The sequence below is a fragment of the Coffea arabica genome, chromosome 2c (genome assembly GCF_036785885.1).
Source record: "Coffea arabica cultivar ET-39 chromosome 2c, Coffea Arabica ET-39 HiFi, whole genome shotgun sequence".
Taxonomy (NCBI): Eukaryota; Viridiplantae; Streptophyta; class Magnoliopsida; order Gentianales; family Rubiaceae; genus Coffea; species Coffea arabica.
In genome coordinates this window covers 4,779,514-4,789,452 of record NC_092312.1, presented here as the reverse complement: position 1 = coordinate 4,789,452, position 9,939 = coordinate 4,779,514, and the positions used below count along the sequence as shown (strand labels likewise).

The window sequence follows — 9,939 nt, the reverse complement described above, 5'->3', positions numbered from 1 at the left end:
GACGCAAGAATTTTCGGTGTTCAGCTTTATAAAGAGTGATTCTTTTAATCAACCACCACAGATTGCAACTCCTGGAAAACCTTCAACAGCAAAATAGAATTCGTAGTAATCAACCCCCACAGAGTTATTCTATTTAAGCGAAGTAAAAAGAGTTTTTTCCTGGAAAACCTTCATCAGCAAAATAGAATTCGTAGTATGCAACCACCATGATGAGTAAGCTAAGCTAGCTCTGGATTTGGACAGGCTACAAGAAAGCAATTCCAATTATAAATTATACCTTTTACGAGAAAAAAAGAGAAGATAATTAAAAGTGGAACGAGTCAAGGGCAAATATAAGTCAAGATGTTTAAAGTGATTATAGTTGTAGAGTAGTTCTAATGTCACAAAACCACAAAGGGAGTCAAAAGCTCGTTATAATACACAACCAGCGAAGACACATTCCATGCAGCAAACATGGGGAGCCTTGCTGACTGCCGGTTCCCGTAGATGTACCTATTGACAGCGAGACACGGAATACAACGAGCATTCACAAAACAAGAGCAGAGATGAAGCATCTTTTCCCCAAAGCTTTTAGTTTCATTACTTGCCAGCCATAACCCTCCTCGAACAGCTCTATCTGTAGTAATGAGTACAGAAAAAAAATGAGACACTAACCCAGAATAGATTCAACACCCATTAGCATTTATGATCCCAAAACTTTAACTTACCGTGTCTAAAATCTCCTCTTTGTCCTTCAACCCACCTATGGCGTATATCTTTCCTCCAATCACCACAGCCCCAAAATATCCCCTTGCATGTTTCATGGGTTCTCTCATCATCCATGAACAAACACGAGGGTCAAAAACCTCAACAGTGGACACCATTTTCTCTCCATTATAACCACCAAAAGCATACCTATAAGACACCAGTACAAGTTTCAAAACTAAAACACAAAGCTATCAAGATAATCAGATTCTACCAATTATCAGAACATCCACCACCATTATCGTTGTTCTTGATATGTGAAAGTAGTTGTTTTATACTTGACAAGTTTAACACGTTTCCTCGATTTATAATTATTGCTACACCATTACAGGCATTATTGCTATGAAGACAGATTCCCAGCGATTCTAGGTATCCACATTTTAAGCTACAAAATACAGGCTGTAATTACAAGTTATCTATCCTAACTAAACGTTGCTGCAACGCAAGATGCATGATATAAATAGTGCTTTATTATTGAGAAAGAACACACCAAAGCTACTGCTGTTGTAATTATGTCCGGGCACTTAACTGTGTGTGTGTGTGTGTGGATTTTTTTTTTTTGGAGTGTGAGAAAGCTCTCTAAATGAGCAAGCCTACAAGAATGAGTCTCCTAGAAATGATTGGATATGGACATTGCAAGCAACATCACTAGTTTTCTAGAAGTCACTTGATAGTAAGCTCAAATTTTACAATCTGTTATACTTGCCAAGCTAGTACACAGGTGAAAGTGTGTATAAGTGCTTTATTTTTCATCTAACACAGTGCTACTTGAATATTTCAGTGCATATAATTCGGTGAAGTACAACAAAAATGAACTACATTGGAACATGCTATAAGGTGAAAATTTTAGAATGCTTTGTACTTGGCCTACACCTAAGAGAATTTCTTTATTATTATGGTTAAATAGTCAGCATTTGCAGCCTTAGACAATTGAAAAGCTTATTAAATATTTGTTCAAAATTGTACCCATTAACCTTAAGATGATCATGAGAAATAATCCATAGCTAAAAAAACTTGAAACTTACAGTTTCTCATCCAATGCGACTGCAGAGTGGCATCCCCTCTTTGTGCTCATGCTGCTCAGTAAAGTCCATTTAGGTTCTCTAGGATCAAATCTTTCAAGAGATCTGAAACGTGGAAAACTTTGTCAGGAAAAGAAAAGGAAAAAAACTTAAAATTAAAACAAAAAGAACTGTTTGCTCTACAAACTTTGACAGACAGGACTCATTTATAAGAATTCAACATAATGACTTGTATAAGAAGCTCAGTCTACTCCTCAGTTCCAAAAAATGGAACAAGATTCTGTTTGTCAATCTTTTTAGCCAAGATTGCAGATTATACAGATATTTCAGACTGCACTGGTGCTCTATAAACTTTAGTCCTAAGACCCCCACCAACTATAAAGTTAAAAAGGGACAATCCATGTTTCAGGAATACTAACCTCTCGAAGAGTGCCTACATAAATCAATAAAATTACTGCCACCAACAATGGCTTTAAAAATTTTGAAGGAAAAATAATCAGCTTGAAATTACAAAAGGGCCAGGATAAACTACAGAGGAAGGTTGACCCACATTTACCTAATGATAGGCCATCATAAATATAGGACATAAATTAGTAAGGCACAGGGATAGGAAGCATGCTAACCACATCAAAACTAACTTTAATAATATCATAGCCTCAAAAGACAAAAAAAAAAAGATTACAAGTTTATGTGCATCAATTGTCCCTCAGACACAATAACAAAGCTTCTAATCCTCTACAAAAATGAGTAATAGTAGCACAATGGCGTGACCAGAATACATACATACACCAAAGATAAATTAATAGCAGGTGGAATTTCAACAAATCTCAGTAAAACTTGAACATTAAGACATGATGAACAGAGTCAATGATCATGACAATTTGCCATCAAAATGTTTAGTACACAATCAAAAGAAAACATGATGCATAAATTAACACTGTAATGATCTCTTACTTCAGGTACTGTGCTCCATCATATCCCCCAACAACATAGACTGCACCATTTATATCTGCAACTGCTGGAGCAAATCGCTGGAAGGATCAAATGAGAAACAGTAGAATGAAGAAATGAAGTCAGTCATGTGATGCAGCAAGATGAACTATTATTGTTCTCTAACATCAACATGAACTAACCAAGAAACAGTAATATGGTAGACATCTGAGGTAAACAAATTTCTCATTTTAGACCAAACTGACGACTTGGAAAGGCTATAAAAATCTGCCTAAACTTGATAAAGTAAAAATTTGATGTACTTGTTCCTTAATCTGAGTTCCTTCCAACAGTAATATAATAGACATCTGGGGGTAAACAAATTTTGCATTTTTGACCTACTTCGATTGAGAAGGGCTTTAACAATCTGCCTAATTGGATAAGTACAAATTCAATGTACATGCTATGAAATCTGAGTTCCTTTGATTATATTTTTTTTAAAACTAAAAGATCATCCAGAAAATAGCATCTCTGATACATGAGCATTGACGATTCTCAATAAATTCTCTGTATCTTAACCTTCATCTGATAAGAGCTAAAGTGCATAAAGTACTTCTTTGGATGACATTTGACTACCATTTCAGTTGATTAGGCAAAAACTTTTGAAAGACTACATCATCACACATATTCTATGTCTCATGATAAAAACTTTCTTCAAATTGAACTTTTCTGGGTAAAATGTAATGAAATACCTTTTGTTGCATTGGCTGTGTGAAGATCCACTTTCCTATGTTCGCGTCAAACATTTCAACCTCTGAGTAACACTCAACTCCATTTCCTCCACCGATTGCAAACAACTTTTCCAATACAGAAACCCCAGCCAAACTCCCTTTTCTCTGATTTAGAGAAGGACGTTTAGCCCATTGATTGTGTTTCAGATTGTATGATTCAACTAGAAACAAGTAGATTACTTAAGCTTGTCAGAAGAAGTCATATAAATAAGGCAGAAAGACAAAGTTTAAACCGCATACCTGTATCATACCAATGATTTCCATGTACCCCACCAACTAGATAAAGTTCACCATTCAACTGTGCTGCTGAGGCATAAGAGCGCATAAAGGTCATTGGACTAAGAGATTTTACAATATCGTGTGTAGGTGAATAGAGGCTCAAATCTGATATCCAAGAAGAACCATTGTATCCTCCTACTATAAGTAGAGAGTTGTCAAATCCCTGAAAAGGTTTGGATGCTTCAGTGTCTACTCCCTCCAAATGCCCCCTTGAATAGGAAGTTGAACTAGAAGCCAACATTTTACATTGGCTTCTTAATTGTTGAATCTCTATCCTTGACTGAACCTTGAAGGAAAATAGAAACAGGAATTAATCCACAGAATCAACACATATTCCAAGAACTGCGGGGGTTTAATAGAGATACTGTCAAGTGAATAATCCTTTAACTCTATTGAACAAATAAAAGGAACAGGATAAGATGGGAAACAAAACATAAAATACACTAATCAATTTCAGGTCTAAAAAAAAAGCGAAGACAATTTACCAGTTCCTGCTCCAGAGAGTTAATTTTGAGGTTTTGTTTCAAATGAGACCCCTTCAACTCTTCAATTTCTCGCATTAGCTTCAAAGAGAAAGGTCGAAGTATCATAATAAGTTTCTAAAAGGGAAATACTAATAAACAAAAAAAAAAAGGAAACCAAAAAAAAAAAGGAAACAGTCAATAAGTTACCTGAGTTACAGCAGAGGGAACATCACAGGACTTAAGCTCTGTACATGCTACTGAAGCCTCACCTTCCCCTGGATATTCCCCACCAGTCAGAAACAACTGGTCAGGATCTTGGCCATGAATTTTGACTGGATCCACGGAATAATTGTGCATGCCTTTTGCATCATTGGCAATAGAAGTTTTTAATGCAGTGCCATCTCGAATTAAAACACGGGGAACACATGACTCCCACTCTGCATCTGGCTCATCAGGCTTATGAAGGTGCAATCCTGAAGCAATTGACTTCATATGCCCGATTTCCACCCTTAAACCAACAGTAGCTAACGAAATGTTTGAAGTGCTAAGAGTGATTGAATCGGTTACTTTTGACAGCAGATTAGAGTCCATGGAGCTTGGTTTCAAGTCCAAGGGCTCTTCGTATCCTTCTGAACCCCAATCATTAGAACAAGTTTCCAAATGCTGGTATTCTCTGTGAAGAGAAGATGAGACGGATGAAAGCTCCCATTCCATATTGGAATTATCTGATGGAGGCAAAGTTTTTGAAGATTGTGCTGGAAAGCTTTCCTTTTTGTGTAGCCCACTTGAAGCTGCAGAAGGTTTAAACAAAGATATCCATGGTTTCTGTTCAAGGGTAGTACTTTTACTACTCAGAACAGATGCATATGATCGCTCACTTTCTAGTTTTGGGTCTACAACAGTTGATTCCCATGAGTTGCATTCTGTACGCACCTGCGAATTATAGGCTGTTTCTTCTGAAATTGGAGCTCTAACTCCATTATCTACCTCCCTAGCATCAGAACTTGGTAAACCATTGAAAAGTGTGCTCCATTTAGCTGTATTCTGCGATCGAAGAGCATTCCTAGGAGGGCAAGGTGCTGAAGATAAAAATAAGTCTGTCAGTTTGCTCGTTTGAGTCTGGTCGAGCTCAAACCAGAAATGCATTGATTCATAATAGTTATCAGCAATTATTGGAGCAAATTCTTCTTCAAGCAATGGCCGACACTGCTTTCGAACGCGCACTTGCACCTTGAAAGAGAAAAGACATGCAAGAATTAAGTACTTGTTCTTCCTCTACAAGAGAAATAGCCTAAATTGCCATAGCAGCAGCTGGAAAAATGACAAAGAGAGCAGGAATCTTCATCTCTTTACCTGTGCAGGGTAAGGTGTGTGGTCTGTGCCTTCATCAGTCCACCCATACGGGTTGATATTCAATTGGCCTGTGCTTGCAGCTTCAAAGATGCCATGAAGCTTCCTATCGCTATAGTTGAATAGGAAAAGTGTTAAGCCAGGAGTAACGTTCTTCACATAGGAAAAATGTGCTGGCGGCAATCCTGTTCACATCGTTAGAAGGTAATTAATCATCAGAACCAAAACATCTACACAATATGGTCAATTCGAGAAAATAAGTATGCCATAAGACAGGACCAACTGACCAAACAATTGCTTCAATTGGCATTCCTTAATTGTATAATGTTTGCATCCGAATATAACTGCACCTAGGTCAGCTTTCCTTAGATTTCTAGCAGAAACACTGCAATTAACTGTCCATTTATCTTCAGGCTTTTCCTTTAATGGAAGCGTCTTTGTCTTTCTCCCTGCTCCCATGCTGGTATAAAAGTCCATTGAAGTCAGAAACAAGTAGAAATTAAAGCCGCGTAGTGAGAAAAGTATCTGAATAACTAGAATATTATCCCCCACGAACCTATCTCACATGTAAAAACAACTCAAACGAGAAGCACATTTTCAGAAACAGAGGCAAGTTGATAGATAAAATAAACTTACCACTAGGATCTCCTTTTCATTTTAAATGTCGCAAGTTTTAGGCATTCTACATAGCATGTGCTAAACTTGACCCAGAGAGCAAGTAAAGGTACCCGACATGTCTGGTTCTCAATATTGTGCTTGATCTAGTGTTGCACATGAACGAAGTTCGAACACAAAACCTTCGTTTTTCCCTTGTGCTTGACCAATAATGCTCAAAAAGGAGTAGTTTTTTTTTATTCTAACAATTACCAAAATTCTCAACCATGCTTCACTAGCCATAACTCATCAAACATTGCATTCGATGTTAAGAGTAATAAAAAATCCTCAGCCAGATTAGTTTATGTTAAGAGGCTCAGCGATCATAGCAGAGAATAAAAAATGCCAACAAGACACAAACATCTTCTGGCTAAATAAGATGGGAAACGGTAGAACAGAAGGGCAAAAGCAGACAACTATAGTCAAAGCAAGACCATAATTATAGTCCTTGCCAGCACATGACAGTAAATGAAGTTCCAAAAATATCAAACTTCAGCCATCGGGTTAAAAAAGAAAAAAGGAAAAAAAAAAAATCCTTAGCAGAGATTTCACCAAGAAATGATATACACTAAGCAATTGCAACATTAAATGACATAGACATAACTACCAGAGTTTCATACTGCATGCCAGCTATATTAATCAATTTCTTCAAGGTTAGCAAACAGTGCTCTTTCCAAAAAGACTAACAAAATTTTATGCTCACCTATAAATTTCAGAAGTTGAAGGGAAAATGGAAAATTTGCAAAGTTGTAACTCTAAAATAAATAAATAAATAAATCCCTCCTATGATCACATATCAACCTGTTGATCACCAAACCCTCCTTTAACAAAATTTCATGAGAAAACACATAAATTTTTTTCAAAGAAACACACTGTGTTTTCCACTTACGAAAGGAAAATAAGCATGCAGCCACGGTTCTCACAGAACATCAGCCCAAAAAAGCGAACAGGAAAAAGAAAACGCCCCGGCTTTAAGGAGCAAGTGAATATTATCTCAGAGAAAAAAAAAAGAACCAACTTGTAATAAATAAAGAGAGAGAAAGTACATTGCTTGTTCCGTACTACAATTTCAGAGCAGCAGCAGTTCCATAACTGAGAAATACAAGAGTTGAGAAGAAATGAGTGAGGAAGAAGAAATGAAAGAGAGACACAGTGGGATATTTATATATATATATATATAGAGAGAGAGAGAGAGAGAGAGAGAGAGGACCGAAATGAGGAGAAAAGTGTCGGAGAAAAGAGAGAAAATAAAAGATTCAATAGAATCCACAAAGTTGTAGGAGGTTTTTCTTGTATTTTGATCCTGGAATTGAACTAAATGAGTGCACGGGGGTTTAGCTAGTGCAATGTGTGATTGCGCAGTGCCCCGGGATATGAATCGTGATCAAGAGAAAATGCATGAACCGTATCGTCGTTCCAATTCGCCACTGATCCACCAACTTGTGCTGTGCTGTGACCAAGGGGGTCTCCTTCCTGTGGTTTAGTTTAGTATTACGAGCTGGAAGCGTGTTTCTATGACACGCCTTTAGTTGGTTTTTTATTTTAGTGAAACAAAGCCATTTAATTGCTTGCAAGGTGTTTGCCGCACTAAATTGGACATTGTACTAAAATCGTCTACCTGCAACCGTCTTGAAATTTCGTTTTTTGTTTAGGGGAATTATACTAACAAGTAAACGAAATTGGAATTTGATGGGTTAGGGAGGGCTAGTGGGAAGGCAAACCAAAAAGAGGGATTTGTAACAACAGAATCAAAAGTATTTTTCCATGTTTGTTTGTCCAACTTGTACCTTTTTCCCTGCCCAGTAAAAATCTGTAGTAAGTACAATTGATTCTCACAAGTTTTTTAGGAACTTCTTGACTATGTAAAAATGTTCTTAAATTTGGGAAGGGGATTTGAATTCTGGGGTGAACCGTTTGACAGCTCTTGAATTTTCGTTGTCCATTGATCGCGAGATCAAATTTACATTCCCATCGTGCATTTCAGAAAGTTCCATTGAAATGTTCTGGTTTTTACCAAATTGTCTACTGTCTGGAAAGCGTAACTTGGAAATGTACTCTTCCCCTTGTTAGTAGCACTACTAACATGTATCGAATGTGCTAAAGCTAGAAATACTGAGCGTATGTTATGCAATTTTTTTTTTTTTTTTTGAAGCAGTATGTTATGCAATTAAGTAGACGGCCACTGGCTGTCGCTGCAGCCTACAAAATTAGCGTAAATTTTTGAATGCGCTTTTAATTACCTAGTAAGTTGTAAATGCTAACTATTTTTTACGTATTTTATTTATAGTTTATGGATAAAAAAGGAAAAAATTTATTGGTTGGTTCAAATTAGTTGTTTAGCATCTCATACATGCTTTCAACATCTTTTTTTCTCGATTGTTGATAAAAAAAAAAAAAAAAAGCTTATTATGTGTTACTCCATCAGTCCCACTTTAATAGTTCTAGTTTTTTTTCACACAGTTTTAAAAAAAAATAGTTAACTTTGTTGGAACAATCAATTTAGGTAGCTATTTTTCTAAAATACCCTCACATTAATTAGAGTACAACTTTATGAAAACTTGAATTTATGGTAAAAAAAGAATCAACTCTCATTAAAAATTGGAGTTTTTTGCCAAAATAACACTCTTTCTAAAAACTATTCCCAATATGATTCACTTTCAAATTTTATTCCCAAATCGATGTTATTGTTGCCATTTAATTAGCCTGATTGCCATGTAGTATAACAATAAAGGAAAGCTTTAATATAGTCTATACTTTCCAACAAAAACTAAAAATTTAAACTTTTTTATTATAGAGACACAAGAAGATTGCATAACTTTAATAATTTCCTTATAATTATTTAAAATAAATTCTACCATTATTGACCTTGCTATTATTGCTCTCTGTAATTTTTTTAAATGTATCAAACTTATTGCATATATTTTTCAAAAATAAATTTGCAAAATACAAAAGTTGCAATGAAAATTGTAAGCAATAACAAGAAAAAGTTACAAAAACTTCAAAGCTATCATATTGATTTTATGTTATACTTCCGACTCCTTGAAAAGAACTTTTACAAAAAGTAATCAAACTACTGCAATTGAGATAATGCTAAAGTTTCTTGAAAGTAACACAAGCCATTAATTGATGTTGAATAAATGTGCAAAAATACTTCAAGTATACGAGATTATTTGATCATGTAATAGAGAGGCGCTACAAATGAACATGCTTATATATGTGGTGGAAATCAAACATATTGAGTATGAATCTATGTTGTTACGTAGTTTTACTATTAACATTTTATCAAACACACGGTTTGAGAAATCATTTGTCAAAACAATTAGTATTCAAAATTTTTTAAGTCCATAAGAATGTTCCAAAAAATGCATAATAGGAAAAATAAGAAAATAATCTTCGTTTACCTTGAGATTATCAAATTGAGGAGAATATTTTCATCCATAGATATAATATCAGGAATGACAATAAAGTTTTAGATGTTGTTAATATAAATATTGGCTTCTGGCAATTACATTTGACAAGGAAAAATAATGAAAGAACGAAAAATAACGAACCGAAAAGAAAGGTGGGAAGGTTCAAAGATAAAATCAGGGAAAATATTAGTTGCGAAAGAGAGATGGAATATGCCTCTATCTCTATTCTGCCACATATGCAACCTATGTGACAAAAAAAGAATTATAAAGGTAATAAATTTTAAAACTAGATTAC

The 9,939-nt window shown here is 35.4% G+C and overlaps 1 protein-coding gene across 1 annotated transcript; it reads right to left on the bottom strand.

Annotated features, from left to right (window-relative positions):
- Positions 1–333: 333 nt before the first annotated feature.
- On the bottom strand, positions 334–7,665 carry LOC113725326 (uncharacterized). The gene is made up of 12 exons (XM_027248445.2): positions 7,445–7,665; positions 7,281–7,326; positions 5,868–6,040; positions 5,584–5,765; positions 4,438–5,460; positions 4,252–4,329; positions 3,728–4,052; positions 3,449–3,648; positions 2,721–2,797; positions 1,770–1,871; positions 708–894; positions 334–616 (listed from the first exon to the last, which is right to left on the bottom strand). Exons 3-12 carry the CDS (start codon positions 6,037–6,039, stop codon positions 527–529), a joined length of 2,436 nt encoding a protein of 811 aa, XP_027104246.1. The 5' UTR covers position 6,040; positions 7,281–7,326; positions 7,445–7,665; the 3' UTR covers positions 334–526.
- Positions 7,666–9,939: the final 2,274 nt, after the last annotated feature.